General features: G+C 49.8%; 1 protein-coding gene across 1 annotated transcript in view; it reads right to left on the reverse strand.

Annotated features, from left to right (window-relative positions):
- Positions 1–24,865, reverse strand: part of ZAN (zonadhesin) — a gene marked incomplete at both ends in the record, with an annotated part of 28,037 nt that overhangs the window by 37 nt on the left and 3,135 nt on the right. Inside the window, 13 exons of the mRNA XM_082196772.1 lie at positions 809–961; positions 2,459–2,597; positions 3,511–3,710; positions 6,586–6,716; positions 6,842–7,003; positions 10,645–10,831; positions 13,804–13,933; positions 15,976–16,226; positions 18,255–18,399; positions 19,354–19,562; positions 21,081–21,352; positions 22,859–22,986; positions 24,647–24,811. Of these exons, the coding sequence (XP_082052898.1) occupies positions 809–961; positions 2,459–2,597; positions 3,511–3,710; positions 6,586–6,716; positions 6,842–7,003; positions 10,645–10,831; positions 13,804–13,933; positions 15,976–16,226; positions 18,255–18,399; positions 19,354–19,562; positions 21,081–21,352; positions 22,859–22,986; positions 24,647–24,811 (2,272 nt within the window). The remainder of the gene's footprint in view (positions 1–808; positions 962–2,458; positions 2,598–3,510; positions 3,711–6,585; positions 6,717–6,841; positions 7,004–10,644; positions 10,832–13,803; positions 13,934–15,975; positions 16,227–18,254; positions 18,400–19,353; positions 19,563–21,080; positions 21,353–22,858; positions 22,987–24,646; positions 24,812–24,865) is intronic.

Raw genomic sequence — 24,865 nt, forward strand, 5'->3', positions numbered from 1 at the left:
AGGCTGCACGCAGCTATCCCATAAGCCATCGCAGCAAGCGGGATCGCTGTGCAGCAATCACTCTTGCTGTCCTGGCTTATGGGATAGCCATGCGCAGCCTCTGCCCCCAAGAGCCGCACACACGCTCCACACGGCTCTTTAAAGGGAGCGCTGAGCAGAGCCTCCCGCCTGCATTCGCTCCATAAGACGCACACACATTTCCCCTTACTTTTTAGGAGGGGGAAAGTGCATCTTATGGAGTGAAAAATATGGCAGTAGCTTGAAAGGTACTCTGTGTGTGTGTGTTTTAGGGCAGGTAGCGGTAGCATCTTAAAAAGCAGAGACATCGCCTTGCCAACAAAGGTCCATATAGTTAAAGCTCTGGTTTTCCCAGTAGTGATGTATGGAACTGAGAGCTGGACCATCAAGAAGGCTGATGGCCGAAGAATGGATGCTTTTGAATTCTGGTGCTGGAGGAGACTCTGGAGAGTCCCATGGACTGCAGGAAGATCCAACCTCTCCATTCTGAAGGAAACCAGCCCTGAGTGCTCACTGGAAGGACAGATCCTGAAGCTGAGGCTCCAAGACTTTGGCCACCTCATGAGAAGAGAAGCCTCCCTGGAAAAGACCCTGATGTTGGGAAAGATGGAGGGCGCAAGGAGAAGGGGATGACGGAGGACGAGATGGTGGGACAGTGTTCTCGAAGAGACCAGCATGAGTTTGACCAAACTGCGGGAGGCAGTGGAAGACAGGAGGGCCTGGCGTGCTCTGGTCCAGGGGGTCACAAAGAAGCGGACACAGCTAAACAACAGCGGCAGGGACTTGTTACCTGTCGAGGGGGATGGAGGCTGTACATCGTAGGCAGTCTCACAGTAGGTTCCGTTGTAGCCCTCCGTGCAAATGCAGACGTAGCCAAGGGAGGTGTCTAAGGTGTCCTGACACACTCCCTCGTTCTGGCAATTGTTACGGAGGCAGGCGCTCTCTGCAAAGGAAGAAACGTGTGTTTTGGGGGAGGGGAGAGGCCACCGTCAGTCCACATGGCGGCCCACCGAGAGATGGGGAAAGTGCTCTGTTTCCAGATTCTGTCACTTTCCTACTCTTTCAGGTCTCCCCATTTCCACATCAGCCGTCGACTTTGGTTTTAAGGGCGATGGCACCGCCGCAGGCGCCACACAACACCCGTGCATAAATCCATATTTCAGGCCGGCAGCAGCACCCAGCCTTTGGAACTCCCCACCACTTGACTGATTAGTCAGGCTCCTTTGCTGCACCCTTTTTCGGCGCCTGCTGAAAACGTGGTCATTTGGGCTGGCCAAACCGAGTATGCAGAATGTCGATGTGTGTTTTAATCCGTTTGGATTAAATCTGTATAGTGTATTTTATAGTATAGTGTATGTTATAGTATAGTGTATTTCAAAATGCGGTTTCAGATGTTTTAGGGGTTTTTGAATGTTTTATGTAGTTTTTCAATTTCATTGTTCTGTATGGGACAATGACAATAAAGATATCTATCTATCATCTATCTATCTATCATCTATCTATCATCTATCTATCTATCTATCTATCTATCTATCTATCTATCTATCTATCTATCAGCTATCTATCTATCTATCTATCTATCAGCTATCTATCTATCTATCTATCTATCTATCTATCTATCTATCTATCTATCATCTATCTATCTATCTATCATCTATCTATCTATCTATCTATCTATCAGCTATCTATCTATCTATCTATCTATCTATCTATCTATCTATCTATCATCTATCTATCTATCTATCTATCTATCAGCTATCTATCTATCTATCTATCAGCTATCTATCTATCTATCTATCTATCTATCTATCTATCTATCAGCTATCTATCTATCTATCTATCTATCTATCAGCTATCTATCTATCTATCTATCTATCTATCTATCTATCTATCTATCTATCTATATCTATCTATCTATCATCTATCTATCTATCTATCTATCTATCTATCTATCTATCTATCTATCTATCATCTATCTATCTATCTATCTATCTATCTATCATCTATCTATCTATCTATCTATCCGGGTTGCGGGGGTTGTATTGGGTGTCCAACTCTTACGATTTCCTGATAAATATCTGGCAGCCCTTCAGAGGGGAAATCAGGTCCCCTCTCAGTCTCTTCCAGGCTAAACGTACCCAGTGCCCTCAACCATTCCTCGTGAGGCTCAGTTTCCAGGCCCTTCGTCACCCTGGTCGTCCTTCTCTGCCCACCTTCCAGTTTGTCAATATCCTCCTTAAATTGTGGTGCCCAGAACTGGACACAGGATTCCAGGTGGGGTCTGACCAAGGCAGAATAGAGTGGGACTAAGACTGCCCTTGATCTGGACACTAGACCTCTGTGGATGCAGCCTAGAACAGCATTAGCCTTTTTTGCTGCTGCATCACATTGCTGGCTCAACCTTCTCCTCCCACCTCGTCCCTAACCAAGCCTTTCTCACCTCTGTAGCATCCGCGGGTGAAGTTTACCACGGCGCAGGCATCCCCCTTGGCGCAGGCCACAGGCTCACACTCCAGAGTCCCCGTATTGCGGCAGGTGCATCTTTTGGAGCAGTCCTCCGTGAAGAAAGTGTCGTTGATCTGGGGAGAAACCAGGGCGTGGGGAAGAATATCAGTGCCACTCTGGGAAAACTGCTGCCCACCTTTGTCAAGAGGCTGTATTGGCACCGCCAAAACCGGGAGGGACCATGGACCAGAAACTGAAAACCTTTGCTCAAATCTATTGTCTTTGGCACTCCGCCAGTGATTTCCTGCCCCCCTCCGCTCGCTGCCTCCTTCCTTCCTTCCTTCCTTCCTTCCTTCCTTCCTTCATCTCTTCCTTTAACTCTCATCAGCTCTCTCCATCCTTCTTCCCTCCATCTTTGCGGCCACACACCACCAACCAGATTCCTCTGCCAAGTTGCCCAGAGAAACCTGCACACCTTGCCCGGCCGCCGTCCAGAGCGCTGGGCAGTCAGGCAGGCTCCTAGCCCCTCTGAGCCAGAGTGGAGAGCTGTGATTTTTGAGGCCCTGCGCCCAACCTCTAGGTCATGAGTAGGCAAAGTAAGGCCTGGGGGCCGGATCCGGCTCAATTGCCTTCTAAATCCAGCCCGCAGATGTTCCAGGAATTGATGTGTTTTGACATGAGCAGAATGTGTCCTTTTATTTAAAAATGCAACTCTGGGTTATTTGTGGGGACTGCCTGGTGTTTTTACATGAGTAGAATGTTTGCTTTTATTTAAAATGCATTTGTGAGGCATAGGATAGGTTCATATATTTTTTTTCAAAATACAGTCCGGCCCCCCACAAGCTCTGAGGGACAGTGGACCGGCCCCCTGCTGGAAAAGTTTGCTGACCCCTGCTCTAGGTACACCCAGGGTTGAGTCTATCCCTTAACCAGATTCACAGCGGCTGATCCGTTGCGCCCTGCTCTCGTCCAGTGGTTTCCAGGATTCAGAACCACCCAACTGACCGGCAGCAGCCAAGGGGTTTCTCCCTATTCCTCCCCGCCTACCTGGTAATACTGGTTGTTGTCAGTGCAGCCGCACTGGTTGTAGGGGACGCTGTCCAGCCCGCTGAGGACGTAGCCGGGGTCGCTGGCGCAGCCCTCCACACAAGGGGCATCGCACTCCGACTGGGCGGCCATGTTGGCACAGCTGTCGGGGCAGGCGGTCATGCAAGATTTGTAGGTGGTGTGAGGCGGGCACGAGATCTCTGCGGGGGACAAGATGGGTGGGTGGTAGAACGTTTAAAAGAAGAAAAGCCACTATCGCTTTATCCTATAGGAAGACCCACCCTGGAAGAATGGCAAATGCAACTAATAGACTATATGGAGATGGCGGAAATGACTGGCAGAATTCGAGATCAGGGAGAAGAGCTCCAGGAGGAAGATTGGAGGAAATTTAAAAATTATTTACAGAAACATTGTAAAATTTTTGAATGCTGATGACGTTGAAATGAACTGATGGGGTTCTAGCACCAAGGTAAAATGTAAGATGGGGTTGATAATAGATAAGTTAAACTGGATAGGAATTTGCTGAACTAAATTTTAAGAAAAGGGATACAAAAAAGGGAGGCATGAGGAAGTCAGGAAAATAAGTTAACTAAAGAGAAATTTAAAAAGAGGGAGTTTTGTTTTCTTTTTTATGTGTTTTTGTTTTTTCCCCTTTTTTCCTGTCTTTTTTTGTGTTTAATGTTTGTATTTTTGTATTTTGTAATTTTGTATTTTTCTGTTTTTGTATTCTTTTGAATCTCTATTGATAATACCTAATAAAATATTATAAAAAAAGAAAAGAAAAGCCTCTATCGGAATCAAATGACAATAACGCGGATTCCAGACAAACCTGAGGACGTACTTTCTGGCGATAAGAGCAGGGGAACAGACTCAATCGGAGAGGATCTCCTTCCTTGTCATTTGAACCCACTGGTCTGGACCCTACCCTCTGGGGTGTGGGCCCTGGATGTGGCCCCATTCTCTGGACACGGGGCCCTCGGCCGAGGGGTAAGGGGTTGTGAAGGAGGAGAACTGGAGGACAGCTCAGGCCCTAAGGGAGTCTGTTGCGCATCCCTCTCACGAGGAGAGGAAATAATAATAATTTTTTTATAATTTATATATCTGGATGGGCTTCCCCAGCCTCTCTGGGCAGCTTTCAACAAAATATTAAAATACAGTAATGCATCAAAGATTAAAAGCTTCCCCAAAGAGGGCTGCCTTCAGATGTCTTCTAAAAGTCTGGTAGTTGTTGTTCTCTTTGACATATGTCGGGAGGGCGGGTGCCACCACCGAGAAGGCCCTCTGCCTGGTTCCCTGTAACTTGGCTTCTTGGAGTGAGGGAACCACCAGGAGGCCCTCGGAGCTGGACCTCAGTGTCCTGGTAGACCCTTTAAAAAGCTGAGATGCTTCTTGCGCCTTGTCTGCCCCCCAACATCAGGGGATCCGGTTCTCCTTCCAGTGCCGGGGATCCAAGCTGGGATCTTTTGTGAAACTGGCCAGCCTTGCAGACTATTGGGGAGTAAACTTGAACGACGAGGGTTGTGGATAGGCTAGGACTGGTTCCATTTTAGAGCCACAGGGCTCAGCTTTATTTATTTATTTTTAAAATCCCATGTTTTATTGTCCATAATTCCATCTGTACAACAAAAACGTGTCTTCGTTGTTATCTATAAACCAGATTCATCCAAAAAAACCAAACAAAAGATTACGGGTTGGTTCCGTTTTAGAGCCACAGGGCTTGGGTTTATTTTGCGTTCTGTTTTGACCTTCTGCCTGCTTTCCCCTTACCTTTTATTCCTAGTAAAGGTCCTTCATTTGACTGCTGAAGTGTTGCTTGCCAGCCAACCTCAGGGTTTCGGAATCCCCACCTGCCCGGGCGCTTGGCATTCAGGCTACCAGGAGTTTAAGATTGGCGCTTCAAGTGACCAGAGGGCTCTTTTGAAGTCTGGGAGAGACTCAGGGAGAGTGTGGCATGCTAGGCTGCAGGCTGGACTGGGGGTGCTACGGAAATGGCCTTTTAAAAAGTCCCCTCCTATTGGGGGGTGCAGAAGGGTGACGGCGGCAGCTACGACAGAGCAAGACCTCTCTTTCAAATCAGAACCAGTGAAGGCAGTGACGGTCCTGTGTGAGTGTCTGGAGGCAGTTGGAGGATGGATGGCGGCAAACAGATTGAGGTTGAATCCTGACAAGACAGAAGTACTGTTTTTGGGGGACAGGAGGCGGGCAGGTGTGGAGGATTCCCTGGTCCTGAATGGGGTAACTGTGCCCCTGAAGGACCAGGTGTGCAGCCTGGGAGTCATTTTGGACTCACAGCTGTCCATGGAGGCACAGGTCAATTCTGTATCCAGGGCAGCTGTTTAGCAGCTCCATCTGGTACACAGGATGAGACCCTATCTGCCTGCGGACTGTCTCGCCAGAGTGGTGCATGCTCTGGTTATCTTCCGCTTGGACTACTGCAATGCGCTCTACGTGGGGCTACCTTTGAAGGTGACTCGGAAACTACAACTAATCCAGAATGCAGCAGCTAGACTGGTGACTGGGGGCGGCCGCTGAGACCATATAACACCGGTCTTGAAAGACCTACATTGGCTCCCAGTACGTTTCCGAGCACAATTCAAAGGGTTGGTGCTGACCTTGAAAGCCCTAAACGGCCTTGGTCCAGTATACCTGAAGGAGCGTCTCCACCCCCATCATTCTGCCCGGACACTGAGGTCCAGCACTGAGGGCCTTCTGGCGGTTCCCTCCCTGCGAGAAGCCAAGTTACAGGGAACCAGGCACAGGGCCTTCTCGGTAGTGGCGCCCTCCCTGTGGAACGCCCTCCCACCAGATGTCAGAGAGAACAACAACTACCAGACTTTTAGAAGACATCTGAAGGCAGCCCTGTTCAGGGAAGCTTTTAATGTTTGATGTATTATAGTATTTTAATATTCTTTTGGAAGCCGCCCAGAGTGGCTGGGGAAGCCCAGCCAGATGGGCGGGGTATAAATAATAAATTATGATGATGATGATGATGACAGCATGGCATGGCTGTTGTGTTTAAGCTGGGCAAGGAAGGGCGTGAGATAGGGGGTTTTTTTGGATGGGGGATTCCCTTACCGCAGCCCGTCTTCTGCCTCCAGGCTCCCAGCGTGACCCCCTCCTCCTGGCAGAGCTTGGCATAGGCATCGTAATCTTGGCATAAGAGTTCGGTGTCGCCCATGAGAGCGCAGAGGTCGTACACGCAGTTCCTGGGAGAGAGAGAGAAGGAAGGAGATGGGCTCTCTTGCGCACAAATGCGCGCCCGCGTCAGCTTGCACACGGACGCGCTCCCTTCCCAGCCGCCCACCCACGCCTGCGCTCTGGGCACACTCACTCTTGGAAAGGGCTGGGCGACAGGACGCCGTGGCAGGCTGAGAACGGCCCCTGGGGGTCAGAGAGGGCCCCACAGACGCCTGTCCCGTTGACAGATATCAGCTGCTCTGGGCTGCAGGCGACTTCAAAGCCGGACTCGACTTCATCTGATGGATCCTCGCGCCTTTGTGGGGGGAAGAAGAAGAGAAGGAATTTTTCCCCTCTGTATGTTTGGTTGGATGTCTCCCTGCTGTGTACAAGGTCTGAGCTGAGAAAGACAAATCCTCCCTGTTCGTTTCTCCTCAGAACATAAGAAGAACTGCAGGATCAGGCCAAAGGGGCCCCTTTTAGTGCATCTAAACTCCCATATGACCCAACATCCTGTTCTCAAAATGATCTCAAATTATAATTATTAATAATTTTGTTTATACCCAGGGGCGCCGACTTATAAAAAATATTGGGGGGGCCCATACCGGGGTCCTGCCGCTGGTTCGCTCGGGTAGCCGGGAGAACGCAGTTCGAGGTGGCGGTGTTGGGGAGAGACCCTCGCTCAGGGCGCCACTAGACTTGGCGGCCGGCGGCCTATCTGGGGGGTTTTGGAGCGTATTTCGGCGGAGCGATTGGGGAGGAGGGGAGTTGTTGCCGGATTCTTCAGCTGAGCCGGAGATCCGCTGCTGGGTGGTCCCTGGGCCGAGTTGTGAGCACGGCCTGCTGAAGGGAGATCCAGCCGATTGCGCGACGGGGACGGCCGGGGCTCTCCGGCTAGGGCGCGCGGCTGGCTGGCTGGCTGGCGAGGGAGCAGGTGGGGAGGAGGCGGGGGTCCTCACTCTCTTAGGAAACGCACCCACGCGCCCGATTGCCACGAAGTCCGAAGGGTGCGTGTGTGGAATTAAAAAGCAAAAACGAGATACGGGCAGGGCAGGCAAAGAGTTTTCTGCAAGAGGATGGAGGGCAGGTTGAAGAGAAAATCACTCAGGATGAGACAGTCAAATCAGCCATGATAAAATGGGCTCAGGATATTGGGTATAACATCATGTTTGAGGACTGGGAAAGGTTATGGACCACCGGTATGAAATTCACGGCATGTAATGCCTTGAAGGAAAATATTATGAAAATGATTTATAGGTGGTACATGACCCCAGTCAAGCTTGCAAAAATATATCACCTGTCTGATAATAAATGTTGGAAATGTAAGGAGGCTGAAGGGACATTCTTTCACCTCTGGTGGACTTGTCCAAAAGTTAAGGCCTTCTGGGAATTGATCTATAATGAGTTAAAAAAGGTATTTAAGTATACCTTTCCCAAGAAACCAGAGGCCTTCCTCTTGGGCATTGTTGGCCAGAAAGTGTTAAAGAAGGATAGAACTTTCTTTATGTATGCAACTACAGCAGCAAGAATACTTATCGCAAAATATTGGAAGACACAAGATTTGCCCACACTGGAAGAGTGGCAGACGCAATTGATGAACTACATGGAACTGGCTGAAATGACTGGCAGAATCCGAGATTTAGGAGAAGAAACAACGGAAGAGGACTGGAAAAAATTTAAGGACTATTTACAAAAACAATATAAGTTGTATGAATGTTAAAAATTTACACGATTCGGAAACTATAGCTTCAGCAATTAGATTTGGGAAACAGGAAATTATATTTTAAGTAGGAAAAGGTCAAAATCTAAGGTAATACTATGTTTAATTTAAGATATAAGTAACTGATGAAAAGTATGTTAAATTTAGAGGTATAGTATTTGAAAAGTACAAAATAAGGTACGAAACAAGGTAATAATTTGCTGATATCTTTATTATAAAGAATGCAGGGTAAGGGAGATGCGAGGAAGTCCAGTTAGTTATATAAAAAATGTGTTGAATGGTTGGTTTTCTTTTCTTCTTTTTTTTCTTTTTCTTGTTCTTTTACTTTTTTCTTCAGTGTATGTTTCTAACTTTGTATTTGAAAACTTAATAAAATATTTATAAAAAAAGAAGAAGAGAAAATCCTTTCGGTTTTCTGGGGCTCAGGGAAGTCTCAGAGCCGGAGGTTGGGGAAGGGACCCCCTTTGCTCTGCCCTCTTCTCCCGTCTTAGATTCGCATGGGGGTCCCCGCCCGAGCTTGCCTGGCCACCGGGCCACACAAGGGCCGCGCTCTACGCGGCGCACCTTGCTAGCCGCGCAGCTGTCCTCCGCAGCTGCGGAGTGGCCCTGCACCAGTGCCCAGCCCCTCTGGGCGCCCGCTGCGCTGCCAATGACAAGCGGGCGACGTCGCGGGCGGGGAAGGCGTCGCTTTCTTTCCTGATCCTGCATCCTCCCAGTCTTCCAGCCCTTTTTTGGGTTGGAAGCTCGTCTCGTTCGCCCTTCTCCTTTCTTCACCCTGCACGCAATTTTCCTCCCTCGTCTCCCTCCCCATTTCTCCTTCCTTCCTTCCTGACTGACTGACTGACGGGCTTGGGCTCAGGCTCGGGCTCGGGCTCCGGGTCGGGCTCAGGCTCAGGCTCGGGCTCCGGGTCGGGCTCAGGCTCAGGCTCGGGCTCGGGCAGCCACAGCGTCGGCGGTGTTGGCGATCGGCGGCGCGGGGGGATGGCCCTCCCGGGGGAGCCGGCGCTGCTCAATGGGGTTGCCAAGGAGACAGGCCGGCCGCCCCCCTCCTCCGGCCCGGCGCCCCCCGCCGCGCGGGTGCCCGTTATCGAGCTGGTGCGCGCCGGGCGCCCTATAAAAGCCGCGGGCGCGCCCACCGCCGCCCGAGATTATTGGGGGGGCTGAGCCCCCCCAAACGAATTTTTGAGGGGGCTCGGGCCCCCTCAAGCCCCATGGAGTCGGCGCCTATGTTTATACCCCGCCCTCCCTGGCCAAAGCCAGGCTCAGGGCGGCTAACACCAATAAAAGCACAGTAAAAACATAATAAGGGGGAAAGGGGGGGAGAAAACCAATGTAAAATACAGGTTAAAATGCAATTTAAAATGCAGCCTCATTTTAAAATAGCCGATAAATCAAGACCATAAGGGGAGGGAAACAGAAGGGTCAGACTGAGTCCAAACTGAAGGCCAGGCGGAACAGCTCTGTCTTGCAGGCCCTGCGGAAATATTCTAAGTCCCACAGGGCCCTGGTCTCTTGTGACAGAGCGTTCCACCAAGTCGGGGCCAGTGCTGAAAAGGCCCTGGCCCTAGTTGAAACCAATCTAACCACCTTGCGACCCGGGACCTCCAGAATGTTGTCATTTGTGGACCTTAAGGTCCTCCGCAGGGCATACCAGGAGAGGCGGTCCCGTAGGTACGTGGGTCCTAGGCCCCACAGGGCTACTGTTTTCGCTCTGTTTTGCTCAGTGTTATCGGATGGGACGCGGGTGGCGCTGTGGGTTAAACCACAGAGCCTAGGACTTGCCGATCAGAAGGTTGGCGGTTCAAATCCCTGCGATGGGGTGAGTTCCCGTTGCTCGGTCCCTGCGCCTGCCAACCTAGCAGTTTGAAAGCACACCAGTGCATGTAGATAAATAGGTACCACTCCGGCGGGAAGGTAAACGGCGTTTCCATGTGCTGCTCTGGTTCGCCAGAAGCGGCTTAGTCCTGCTGGCCACATGAGCCGGAAGCTGTACGCCGGCTCCCTCTGTCAGTAAAGCGAGATGAGCGCCGCAACCCCAGAGTCGGCCACGACTGGACCTAATGGTCAGGGGTCCCTTTACCTTTTAGGGTTGTCAGAGCCCTGGTCCCTGTCTGCTAACAGCAAGGTCTGCTTCTCTAGGGAGTTTGAGACCCAGCTCTCTGCTTCTTGTTTAGAGATTAACTTCTGAATGAGGGAGAAGCCGAGCATGAGGGACAAGAGCTGCCCCAGGGGCTGACCTGATGCGAGGACGGCTGCCAGCCCCCCTTTCTCTGCTGGGGACCATGACTTCCCAGCTGTTCCCAAAGGTGTTGAGGCTCCGGGTCCACGTTCTGTCGGGTTTCATGTACTCGTTGTTCCGCTGCCCGTCGTAATTCCCGCAGAGCCCTCCCACGTAGTTCCGATAGGTGCTGGGGAGGACGATCTCTGGGTGGGGTGGAGAGAAAGAGGGGTGAACGCAGTGCCCATATGGGGGCAGCCCTAGACCGGTTGGGGTAGGGACAATCTTTGAGCCTTCCAGATACTCAGATTTTGCAGTGTATTTTTCACTCTATAAGGCGCACCAGACCATAAGACGCACCTAGTTTTTGGAGGAGGAAAACAAGGAAAAAAATATTCTGATTCCCAGAAGCCAGAACAGCAAGAGGGATCTCTGCGCAGTGAAAGCAGCAATCCCTCTTGCTGTTCTGGCTTCTGGGATAGATGCGCAGCCTGCATTCGCTCCATAAGACGCACACACATCTCCCCTTAATTTTTAGGAGGGAAAAAGTGAGTTTTATAGAGCAAAAAAAGGTAATTTTTTTCTTTATTGAATTTTACAAGAAAAGAAAAAGAAAGAGAACCAAAGAACAGCACGTAACACTGTAAACACATTTATATACATGTTTTCCAAAATGCAGACTAAAAAAAGAAAAGAAGAAAAATACTTTTCATAACCAATATTACCAAATTGGTGCTTTAAACATTGCAATATATAAATCCTAGTTAAAATATTATAAAAGACTTCCACCGCATTCACTGCACGTCTCTTAGTTATCTTGCTCGCCTTTACATCTGTCCTTCAATCGTTTCCCTTTCATAGGTTCTTTCATATACATATTCAGATTTTGAAAGCCTTTTCTGTACCCAACACCTGTTCTCTGCAACTTCGATGTGCAGCCATTTATGTGCAGCCGTACCTTGGAAGTCGGACGGAATCCGTTCCGGAAGTCCGTTTGACTTCCAAAACGTACAAAAACCAAATTGCGGGTTCTGATTGGCTGCAGGAAGTTCCTGCAGCCAATCAGACGCCATGAAAACCCCATCGGACATTCGGGTTCCAAAGGAACATTCGCAAACCAGAACAATCGCTTCTGGGTTTCCGGTGTTTGGGAGCCAAAACGTCCGAGTTCCAGGGCGTTCGGGATCTAAGGTACGGCTGTATTCATTTGATTCCTGCATTGCAGGGGGTTAGACTAGATGGCTCTTGGGGTCCCTTCCAACTCTAGAATTCTATGGTTTTTAACTATTTTAACAAAATAGTTTGCCAGTTGAACAGTTTTGCCTGAGCTGGGTGAATCAGCACCCCTGCCCTTAAACCTACTCTGAGATGCTGCCTGCCACTATAATGAATTGGAAAAAATGTTGAAATATACATTTATAAAGAAACCAGAGGCCATTCTTCTTGGAATAACAGGTTTGGAATTGCCCAAGAAAGATGTTAAATTATTTTTGTATGCCACAACTGCTGCTCGTATTTTGTTAGGTAAAAAGTGGAAAGCCCAAGAATTACCAGCGATAGAAGAATGGCAGCTGAAGTTGATGGATTTTTTGGAGCTAGCCGACCTGACCGGAAGAGTCCGTGACCAGAAGGAGGAGGAGTATCAGGAAGAATGGAATAAATTCAAGGATTTTTTTAGTTAAATTAACTGAAAACAGCTTGCAGATACTTAATGGGCTTAGGACTTTATTTATGTTAAGTGATGAATTAATATGTTCAATTTCATAAAGTGAAGATTTAAGGATGTTAATGTTTAAGTTAAATTTTATAAGAACTGTGATTTGGAAAACCATTAAAAGGATATGCAATGAAATTCAACCAAGGGGATGCGAGGAAGTCACTTAACCATGTTAATAAGTGTCATTTTTAATAAGGCTATGATTTATGTTTGTTTGTCTTATATGTTTGTTTGTTTATAACAGTGTGAAAACCAATAAAAAAAATTTGGAAAGAAAAGAGATGCTGCCTGCCAGTGTCGGCGCGAGGCTATGTTTGTGGCTTTTGGCCCGGCCTGATCCTGATGTTCATGAGCGAGCCCCATTACCTTACAGGAGGGAGGATGCAACCCCTTCTCCCCTTGTGCTCATTTATCCTCACCACTTAGAAAGGGGAGTGCCTGATCACCTCATCTGTCTCCTGAGAAATCTCTATGTGGGACAAGAAGCTACAGTTAGAACTGGATATGGAACAACTGATTGGTTCCAAATTGGGAAAGGAGTACGGCAAGGCTGTATATTGTCTCCCTGCTTATTTAACTTATATGCAGAATTCATCATGCAAAAGGCTGGGCTGGATGAATCCCAAACCAGAATTAAAATTGCCAGAAGAAATATCAACAACCTCAGATATGCAGATGACACAATCTTGATGGCAGAAAGTGAGGAGGAATTAAAGAACCTTTTAATGAGGGTGAAAGAGGAGAGCACAAAATATGGTCTGAAGCTCAACATCAAAAAAAGGAAGATCATGGCCACTGGTCCCATCACCTCCTGGCAAATAGAAGGGGAAGAAATGGAGGCAGGGAGAGATTTTACTTTCTTGGGCTCCATGATCAGTGCAGATGGTGACAGCAGTCACGAAATTAAAAGACGCCTGCTCCTTGGGAGAAAGGCGATGGCAAACCTAGACAACATCTTAAAAAGCAGAGACATCACCTTGCCAACAAAGGTCCGTTTAGTAAAAGCCATGGTTTTTCCCCCAGTAGTGATGTATTGAAGTGAGAGCTGGACCATAAAGAAGGCTGATCGCCGAAGAATGGATGCTTTTGAATTCTGGTGCTGGAGGAGACTCTTGAGAGTCCCATGGACTGCAAGAAGATCCAACCTCTCCATTCTGAAGGAAATCAGCCCTGAGTGCTCACTGGAAGGACATAATGTGAAGCTGAGGCTCCAAGACTTTGGCCACCTCAGGAGAAGAGAAGACTCCCTGGAAAAGACCCTGGTGTTGGGAAAGATGGAGGGCACAAGGAGAAGGGGACGACAGAGGATGAGATGGTGGGACAGTGTTCTCGAAGCTACCAGCATGAGTTTGACCAAACTGCGGGAGGCAGTGGAAGACAGGAGTGCCTGGCGTGCTCTGGTCCAGGGGGCCACGAAGAGGCGGATACGGCTAAACGACTCACAAAAACAACAATCCTCACCACCAAAATCGTGGCCGTCGAAGTAAACGGAGAGCCCAAAGTCCGTTTCCACGCAGATGGTGCGGCCTCTCTGGGTGATCTGGAGCCCGTCCCGGGGCGAGTACGGGGTGGTGACCATCACGCCATTTACCTGGAAAGGGCAATTGAAAAGGCAAAAGATTTATACGATCTGAGGAGAAGCCAGAGTATGTAGAAAAGCGGGATAGAGATAAGATATATGTTGAAAAATATAGTAAAGGTTCGCTATCTATGCTAACATTCGAATGACGTTGGAGAGAGACTGAGTTGAGAAATAAGACCAAGGGTACATGTTGATATAGGAATGTATTAGATAAAATGTAAATAAATATACAATAATAAGAGTATGTTCATTTGTAAAAAAAGGAATATACAACTGGAAAGACAGGAAGTCCAATGTGATTTTGGAATAGTTTTTTGTCCTTGTTTCTTTTCTTTAGGTATATAAACTGTGTACATAAACTTTGTATACATGCTGAAAATTATATTATAATAAGCCTTGCGATGTAATATGATAACCTGTACCGATGTAACATAAGAACATTAATAAATAAATAAAACTCAAAAAAAGAAAAAAAAGAATGGGCAATCAACAATGATCAAGGGGATGGAGCGAAGAAAAACCTTGCAGCGTTTGGGACTGCTTCGTTTAGAGAAAAGGCAGCCAAGAGGCCACATGATAGGAGTTCATAAAAATGATACGCACAGAAACCAGATAGAGAAAGGTGTGTTTTTTCCTCCCTCTCTCGTAACACTACAACACGGGTAGGCAAACTAAGGCCCCGGGGGCCGGATGCGGCCCAATCGCCTTCTCAATCTGGCCTGCAGACCGTCCGGGAATCAGCGTGTTTTTACATGAGTAGAATGTGTCCTTTTCTTTAAAATGCACCTCTGGGTTATTTGTGGGGCCTGCCTGGTGTTTTTACCGTATTTTTTGCTCTATAAGACTCACGTTTTCCCTCCTAAAAAGTAAGGGGAAATGTGTGTGCGTCTTATGGAGCGACTGCAGGCTGCGCGGCTATCCCAGAAGCCAGAACAGCAAGAGGGATTGCTGCTTTAGCTGTGCAGTGATCCCTCTTGCTATTCTGACTTCGCTTCGCTGGAGAGGCACTGCGCAGATTCAGAATATTTTTTTTCTTGTTTTCCTCCTCTAAAACTAGGTGCGTCTTATGGTCGGGTGTGTCTTATAGAGCGAAAAATACGGTACATGAGTAGAATGTGTGCTTTTATTTAAAATGCATCACTGGGTTATTTGTGGGGCATAGGAATTCGTTCATTATTATTATTTTCCAAAATATAGTCCGGCCCCCCACAAGGTCTGAGGGACAGTGGACTGGCCCCCAGCTGAAAAAGTTTGCTGACCCCTGCACTAGAACTTGAGGGCATCCCATTAAGCCACATGTTGGACGATTAGGACAGATAGTTAAACTACGGAACTCCCTGCCACCAACATAAAGGTAAAGGGACCCCTGACCATTAGCTCCAGTCGTGGCCGACTCTGGGGTGGTGGCGCTCATCTCGCTTTATTGGCCGAGGGAGCCGGCGTACAGCTTCCGGGTCATGTGGCCAGCAGGACTAAGCCGCTTCTGGCGAACCAGAGCAGTGCACGGAAATGCCGTTTACCTTCCCGCCGGAGTGGTACCTATTTATCTACTTGCACTGGTGTGCTTTCAAACTGCTAGGTTGGCAGGAGCAGGGACCCAGCAACGGGAGCTCACCCCGTTGTGGGGATTCGAACCGCCGACCTTCTGATCAGCAAGCCCATTGCCACCAACATAGATGGCTCTAAAAGAGGACTGGGCAAATCCATGGAGGAGGAGAGGGCTATCAGTGGCTCCTAGCCAGCATCCTGTCCTCACAGTGGCCCCTCTCCTCCACGAATCTGATCCTCTTTTAAAGCCATCTAAGTTAGTGGCTCCAGTGGCAGGGAGTTCCACAGTTAAACTCTGCACTGTGGAAAGATGGACTTCCTTTTATCTGTATGGAATATTCCAACGTTCGGCTTCACGAATCCTCATACGGCATCCGTGTTTAAGAGCAGGAGGAGGTGGAAACGAGGGTCCCCGTTTGCTCAGGGGGCAAGTGATCTGCAAGAGTGGACCCCCCCCCCAAAAAAAGCCTTGCAGGGTTTTCCACGTCGTATGGGGCTCTCACCGCCATCTTCCTCCCCTGCAACAACTGGATGCTGTAGCCGTACACCTCGACGTAGACCTCACGCAGGAAGGAGAAGCTTTGGAAAGGGAAGCGGCGGCGGTTCCTGCCCGCCACGGAGAGGGGTTCGAGAGACTCCGGAAGGTCACCCAGGGTCCTGGTCAAGGTGTAAGTGGAGCGCCCCTGGAAGTGGTGGGCGAAGTTGTCGAAAGTGTTGTAGTGCGGGTCTCCGGAAATCACGCACTGGTGGAATCCTGGGAAGGAGGAGAGCCAAGTTAGGAAAGTAAAAAGTTGCGGGTGAGCATTCTGCACATGCTCAGAGGAAACGTCCTCACTGTGTCTTGAGGCCAAGCCCTTGCATTGCTATTTTTCGAATAAGAATAATAATAATTTGTTATTTAGACCCCGCCCATCTGGCTGGGCTTCCCCAGCCACTCTGGGCGGCTTCCAACACAATATTAAAATACAGTAATGCCTCAAATATTAAAAGCTTCCCTGAACAGGGCTGCCTTCAGATGTCATCTAAAAGTCTGGTAGTTGCTGTTCTCTTTGACATCTGGTGGGAGGGCGTTCCACAGGGCGGGAGCCACCACCGAGTAGGCCCTCTGCCTGGTTCCCTGTAACTTGGCTTCTTGCAGGGAGGGAACTGCCAGAAGGCCCTCGGAGCTGGACCTCAGTGTCCAGGCTGAGCAATGGGGGTGGAGAAGCTCCTTCAAAATGTTAATTGGGGGTGGTGGAATGCAAAAATAAATTTAATACGACCAACTGATACCCCTAAATGTAAACCATATTTTATATATATGAATGAGCCCTAAACTGGTACCATCCAGGTATCTTGGACTGACATTACCATCAGCACCACCTGTACTTTTTCTCAAAAATCTGAAGCCTATATCACTGACAACCTTTCTGAGTGAATATCTGCAGGGTTTTCGATTCCTGACAAATACAGTTTTCTCCCTCTGTAATAAGGCCATGACGTTCTCGGAAGCAGCCATTCCTTCCGGAATCACAGCCCTTTTTGACAAGGCCCCCATTGCAGGGGAGATTTCCCCACCATCTCTGCCAACCGATGGGCACCTATGGATTCTCCTTGTTCTTGGCAACGCGGCATCTTTCTCAGCACCACCACCAGTGCCGAGTTAGGCTTTAGGTAAAGGGACCCCTGACCATTAGGCCCAGTCGTGGCCGACTCTGGGGTTTTGGCACTCATCTCGCTTTACTGGCCGAGGGAGCCGGCGTACAGCTTCCGGGTCATGTGGCCAGCATGACTAAGCCGCTTCTGGTGAACCAGAGCAGCACACGGAAACACCGTTTACCTTCCCACCGGAGTGGTACCTATTTATCTACTTGCACTTTGACGTGCTTTCGAACTGCTAGGTGGGCAAGAGCAGGGACCGAGCAACGGGAGCTCACCCCATGGCGGGGATTCGAACTGCCAACCTTCTGATCGGCAAGTCCTAGGCTCTGTGGTTTAACCCACAGCGCCACCTGCGTCCCCATGAGTTAGGCTTTAGGTCTGCACAATTAACACACAATAAACGCCCTAACGCAACATCACCACCGAAAAGAGAAACACGGATGTTGTGCTGCTTGGAAAGTGATGGGGAGAACTACTTGAAATGTGTGGGGTGAATGAATGATCAGCGGGTGCAGAATGCCGTGGCGAGACTCCTCACGGGGTCCTTGCCGCGGGATCACATTCATCTGGTGCTTTACCAGCTGCACTGGCTCCCAGTAGAGTACAGGGTCAGGTTTAAGGTGCTGGTTTTGACCTTTAAAACCCTATGTGGCCTAGGACCCTCGTACCTACAGGACCACCTCTCCTGGTATGTCCCAGTCCCACGGAGGACCTTAAGGAGGAGATAAGGGAGGCTAGAGATAAAGGAGGCTGCCTGGGAGGGGAGAGGTAAAAGCCCATGGATCCTCAGGATTTTTGCATTGGGTCACCCCAAATTCACCATCCGATCACATGTCTGTGGCCACAGCATGAACCACAAAAATCATACATCCACTGTTTTGTTCAGAATATTTTTTTCCTTGTTTTCCTCCTCTAATTCGTGTGTCTTATGGTCAGGTGCGTCTTATGGAGCGAAAAATACGGTAGTCTCCAAGGGCAGCCCCAGAGTAGAGTGCGTTGCGGTAGTCCAGCCTAGGCAGCTGGAGAACTACTTCCTTTCCCAACGGCTGGACCAACTGAGCCTGCCGGGGTGCTGCTCCTCTTCCCCTCCTCTCCGCCATCTCAGCCCCCCCTCCCACTGCTGCCCCCGCTTCCCACTCACTGGTTGGGCGGCAGTAGTGAAGCCCCGCGGTGCTGAGGGCGCACACAGACCCATCCAGGCACTGGAAGGACTGGCAGGTGATCTTCCCGTTCCCGAGGCAGGTGCAGCGTTCGAGGCAATTGGCCGTCACCCAGGTTTCTCCAGGCTGCAAAGGCAGAGGGGAGGCAGTTAGGGGGCTGCGTCAAGACCCGTCCCCAACTCTGCAAGGCAGGTGTTATGTACTGAGTTGATCCAAAATGCAGCAGTCTGATTGGTCCTAAACAATAGGATTCAGAATGCAGCAGTCTGATTGGTCCTAGAACAATAGGATTGAGAATGCAGCAGTCTGATTGGTCCTAAACAATAGGGTCCAGAATGCAGCAGTCTGATTGGTCCTAGAACAATAGGATTCAGAATGCAGCAGTCTGATTGGCCCTAGAACAATAGGGTCCAGAATGCAGCAGTCTGATTGGTCCTAGAACAACAGGGTCCAGAATGCAGCAGTCTGATTGGCCCTAGAACAATAGGGTCCAGAATGCAGCAGTCTGATTGGTTCTAGAACCATAGGATTCAGAATGCAGCTATCTGATTGGTCCACAGGAGCCACCCAATCCAGCTCCAGGTAGAAGTGAATCCGCAACCTGATTGGCCTACAGGAGAATCCCGGAATTAGCCAATCACGTGGGGCCCATTGTGTAAATAATGTATATAAAGCAGACCTTCTGGGGGAACTTCCATTTCTCCTCACCACTATGAGCTGAATAAAGAGCATGAAATCCACTCTCGACTCTGAGTATATTTCAGCAGGTCATATTTCTCCCATCGCCCAACAGAGGCTTGACCTCAAAACATCACGTTTAATAAATGATTTGCAGAAGCTATTGTGAGAGTGGCAGCTTCTTCGTTATCTGGACTTCTTCGTCCGGCTTCTCTTAGGAGCATCAGCCCGACGGCAACCAAGCCCCATGTTCTGGACTATTCCCATCAGCCCCAGACTCTAAATCTGAGGGTCCTGTGTTCGAGTCTCACACTGGGCAAAAGATTCCTGCGTTGCAACTCTTACAATTCTACGACTGCTGGCTGGCTGCTGTGACCGTGCTGGGAGTCCCCTTCCACTTACGTTGTAGTACTCGTTCTGCGTGCTCAGGCATCCGCAGTCTTGCATCAAGACGCAGCTGTCGTCGCTCAGCACGTAGCCCCGGTCGCAGGCGCACCCCTCCACGCAGGTCGTGGGGCGCTGGCAGCTGGCTGGGGCGTAGAGGTTGGAGCAGGTGGCCGGGCAAGGAGAGGAGCACTCGGTGTAGTGGCTGTGAGCCGGGCAGGGCAGGGCTGCAGGGGGAGGAAGGGGGAGGCGGGGAAGAGGAGACGGGGGCTTTTAGGAATAGAGGTATTTTCTACATACAGCAACAAAGGAAGAACATATAGCGTGGCTCTTTTAGGTGCTAATAGGTCGCTTTCCCCCGCAATCAGCTGGGAGCATAAAAAAGCAGGGGTTTGCTATGGCACCTGCTCCTTACGTTGAGAGCACTCTTATACTGCAGCTTTCCTCCCAAAGAACCCTGGGAACTGTAGTTTGTTCAGGGCGCTGAGCTCACCGAGCTACAATTCCCAGCACCCTCAACAAATTTTTTGTATTGATTTCTTGATTGAATTTATACCCCTCCCTCCCTCCCAAACAAACCCCTGGGAACTATATTTTCTCAGGGGCGCTGAGCTCACCGAGCTACAATTCCCAGCACCCTCAAGAAAAAAAGTTTTTATTGATTTATTGATTCAATCTACACCCCTCCCTCCAAAAACACCCCTGGGAACTATATTTTCTCAGGGGCGCTGAGCTCACCGAGCTACAATTCCCAGCACCCTCAACAAAAAAAGTTTTTATTGATTTATTGATAATAAATCTGCTTCTGCAATTGCTTCTGGCTTGGCAGCAAGAGTTCTCCATGAGGAACCCTTTTAGCAGCTCATCAAACGGCCCTGAGCTTGCAAGCCTCTGGAGAGAGGCCTCCTCACTGTTAGAATTCCTGCTCCATGATTGCAGTCATGGGATTGTTGTCTATCAAATGACAGTATATGTTTTGACTCCAGGAGACAGGATTTTTGTGTTCCTGTGTTCCATGAAGTGGGACTATTGTCCTTTGTTCTTTTTCTCTTTGCCGTCTGATGCTGCTAGAGAGAGAGGGAGCCATGTTGTAGTGCTCCGTGTGTGTTTAAATGTAAATAAAGTACATTAGCCAAAATGCTAGGGAGGCAGGTGGCACTGTGGGTTAAACCACAGAGCCTAGGGCTTGCTGATCAGAAGGTCGGCGGTTCGAATCCCTGCCACGGGGTGAGCTCCCATTGCTCGGCCCCTGCTCCTGCCAACCTAGCAGTTTGAAAGCATGTCAAACTGCAAGTAGATAAATAGGTACCACTCTGGCGGGAAGGTAAACGGCGTTTCCATGTGCTGCTCTGGTTACCAGAAGCGGCTTAGTCCTGCTGGCCACATGACCCGGAAGCTGTACGCCGGCTCCCTCGGCCAATAAAGCGAGATGAGTGCTGCAACCCCAGAGTCGGCCACGACTGGACCTAATGGTCAGGGGTCCCTTTACCTAACCAAAATGCTGAGTTGCTAAGGTCTGTCATGCAAGAACTGCGCAAACTCTGCGGATCCCTAAGCGTGCCGGTGTCAGTTGGCATTGGTCGCTGTGATGTTCGGGCTGAAGAAAGCTTTTGAAGCTCCCGATCGATCGACCAGGAGGGAGGGAACATGCCAGTCGGGCATGTGTCTCTGCCAGGGGTCCTACTCCAGTGTAGGCCGAACTCCTGACACTCAGTGTGAGGTGCTTTGGGGGGCCTTTGACTCACGGCAGAAGGTGCTGTTCCTCCACGAGATGCTGTCCACGCCTTGGCTCTTGCAGGCCTCCACGTAGGACTGGATGTTGTCGCAGAGCACGGAGGCCATGCCCTGGTACTCGCACATGTCGTACAGGCAGTTCTGGAAGAAGGGCTGGGGGTCGATGGTGCTGTGGCAGGCCTGGTACTTAGGCCCCAGGATCTCACGGCACTGGCTACGAAGGCGCTCCATCTCCTGTGCTGAGCAGGGGGGCTCCAGGTCCTCGCGGTCGTCTGGCTGGCAGCTGGGGGCAGAAGGAGTTAGGGAGGGTGTTGTTTGTTCATTTTACATCTAACAGAACCCTAGGGTTGGAAGGGACCCCCAAGGGCCATCTAGACCAACCCCCCCAGCAACGCAGGAATGACAACTAAAGAATTTGAACCCCACCTATTCTCCCCCAAGGAGCTTAGGGGTTTTCCCCATTTTATTCTCACAACGACCCTGCAAGGTGGGTAAGGCTGAGGGTGACTGGCTCCCAAGGTCCTCCAGGGAGCTTCGTAGTGGCCATGGGGAGATTCGAACCCTGCTCCCTCCCAGGTCCTAGTTTGACCCTCTGACCGATGGGATGGGGAAAGAACTGGTCTGGGAAGAACTTAACTCGCCCGTCATTAATCACACAACATAGATGATAATGTAGGGGAAAGCTTTCTGTCAAAGAATCACAGGGTTGTTGGCAGGGACCCCCGGCGGTCATCTAGTCCAACCCCCTGAAATGGAGGAATCGCAGCTAAAAAATCCCTTGCAGGTGGCCGCCCAACCTCTACTTAAAGCAGAGAACCACCACCTTCCAAGGAAGTCTGAAAGTTCTTCCTAATGTCTAGTCGGAATTGCCTTCCTTGTAACTTTTAAGCCATCCTGGAGCAGGAAAAAACAAGCGTGATCCATCTTCCGTGTGACGTCCCTTCAGATTTTTGAAGGTGGCTATCCTATCCTCTCTCAGTCTACTGTTCTCTAGGCTAAACTACCCAACTCCCTCCACCGTTCTTCATCAGGCCCTCGATCACCTTGGTCGCCCTTGTGGCAGCCATTTTGTGTTTCGCCACCGCCACAGCGGCCATTTTGTGACTGCCGCCCGCGGCAACCTCCTCAAAACCCTCGCTGTGCACACGGGCCCTCAAAGGCAGCCCAAGGGAGTTAATAATAATAATAATAAATTTTATTTATACCCCGCCCATAGCTGTCAACTGTCCCTTATTTGGCGGGACACTCCCTTATCCCAGCGCCGTGTCCCGCTGCTGTCCCTTATTGATGGTGTCCCTTAAATTTCCCGGGTTTCAAAGGAAGCAGCTCCCTCCCTCCCTGCCGGCCAGGGAGGAGGGAGGCTCCAGCTGTGTTGCTTGGCTGCGTTGCTCACCCAATAAGGAGTCTGGGAACGACTGGGGGGCGCAGCTTGCATGCCTTGTGCCAATCAAATCAGCCGCCTTGCCTGGGGACTCGCCTTTGCTCAGCGCTTCCCAGCGGAGAGGCGATGGTGGTTTCCCTTGCTGCATCCCCTTTGCCGGGTTGCTGCGCTGTGGGAACCACCGCTTGAGGCTTCGTTTGGCTGCTGGCTGGACTTTCTGCCTTTGGCTCAGAGGGGCTCAGAAGTCAAACATACCTGTGGCCTGAAAATCCCTTATTTTGGCTGCTGATCCCTTATTTTTGAGGCTGCTGGTCCCTTATTTTCAAATCTGTAAGTTGACAGCTATGACCCTCCCCTCCCCGGCCAGAGTGCTCTAGGCCGCGCCATTGCACGCCCCTGCCTCCTCACCCTGGGTCAGCGTCTCCCGGTGCCTTCCAGCTGTTTCCAAACTGACTGGCATTGGTGGCCAAGTGTCCGTTCGGCATCAGGAGGTCGTCTCCGCTCTGGTTGTTGAAGCTGCCGCACATCCCACACACCTGGGGACGGGAAGGAGGTTGTTATGGCCTTTGTGCAGGACGCATTAAATCGGCAAGGAGACGGAAAACCAACAGGGAGGCTCTCGGGGCACAGGTGGGATCCAGAAATCATTTAGACAAAAGCAGGCCCTCCAAGTTTCCCATGGGTTTCTGATAGCTTTAAGGAACGGGTTTTCACGGGGGGAAATGGTGGGCCGAAAGAAAAAGTGCTTGGAAACAGACTGGAAAAGTCTAAAGTGCAGAGGAAAATTTGTGTAGGTGCTCAGGATGATAAACAAAGCAAAACTGGTCAAAGAAAGATGGCGAGGGGGTTTCAGATGGGGAAGGGGCATGCAGCAGGGAGGAGGAGAGGGTCAAAGGGATAGGTGGGTTAGGTGATGAGCTGCATATGGAGGAAAAACTTAAACACATTGCAGGATTCCCCCAAAATAGGCCAGAGGCTACTGCTACTGAAGGCAAGGAGCATAATGGTCACAAATCCAATACATTCAGGATTGGCACTGTCCATAAAAAATCCAGTTGCAGCAGACTTCAAACTTATAACTTATAATAAGACAAAAACATAGCACCACATACAAAATAGGACACCACACCAGAAGAAAAGGAGACAGAAAGAGAAAGTAAAACCCCGGCAGCTTCTACCCTGACTATTATAGTCAGAGTGACCTTGACAGGAAGATAATTCTGGGCTGCATCAATAGGAGTATAGCATCTAGATCAAGGGAAGTAATAGTGCCACTGTATTCTGCTCTGGTCAGACCTCACCTGGAGTACTGTGTCTAGTTCTGGGCACCCCAGTTCAAGAAGGACACTGACCAACTGGAACGTGTCCAGAGGAGGGCAACCAAAATGGTCAAAGGCCTGGAAACGATGCCTTATGAGGAACGGCTAAGGGAGCTGGGCATGTTTAGCCTGGAGAAGAGGAGGTTAAGGGGTGATATGATAGCCATGTTCCAAGATATAAAAGGATGTCACATAGAGGAGGGAGAAAGGTTGTTTTCTGCTGCTCCGGAGAAGCGGACACGGAGCAATGGATCCAAACTACAAGAAAGAAGATTCCACCTAAACATTAGGAAGAACTTCCTGACAGTAAGAGCTGTTTGACAGTGGAATTTGCTGCCAAGGAGTGTGGTGGAGTCTCCTCCTTTGGAGGTCTTTAAGCAGAGGCTTGACAACCATATGTCAGGAGTGCTCTGAGGGTGTTTCCTGCTTGGCAGGGGGTTGGACTCGATGGCCCTTGTGGTCTCTTCCAACTCTATGATTCTATGATAATAGAACCAGTTTAAACCAGCTGTACTCAGCTTCTCGGAAGGTATATAACCCAAACAAGAACCTTCTTTCACACAGAGAAGAAACCTTCCAGAACCCTCTTGAATTAAGCAGAACAGGATAGATCTCTACACATCAGATCAATACTTTTTGGACGAAGAAATGCAAACTGAGACTGGGGATGCAGGTAAGAACACAAGAACAGGATGCTGGATCAGGCCCACGGCCCCTCTAGTCTAGCATCCTCTTCTCACAGTGGCCAACCAGATGCCCATTGTGGGAAACCCGCAAGCGGGATCCGGGCGCAAGAGCAACTCTCCCTTCCTGGGGCTTCCAGCAACTGGCCTTCGGAAGCAGAGCGCAGCTGAGACTCGGCTGAGTCGCGAATTACCTTGTCAAAGTAAGTCCCAGGAAGCTGGATCTCTAGGTGATGGTTTCCGTCAAACTTGACCACCAGCCCGAAATCGGTCTCCAGGACCACGTAGATCCCGCTGGTGGTGATGGAGACGCCAGGAATGCGGCCCTCCACGGGGGTCCGGACACGTTGGCCATCAATCTGTGGCGAGACGAGAGATCGAGGTGGAACAAGGCTGTCTTCATTCATTCATTC

This window comes from Podarcis vaucheri (assembly GCF_965113315.1).
Source record: "Podarcis vaucheri genome assembly, chromosome: 13".
Classification (NCBI taxonomy): Eukaryota; Metazoa; Chordata; class Lepidosauria; order Squamata; family Lacertidae; genus Podarcis; species Podarcis vaucheri.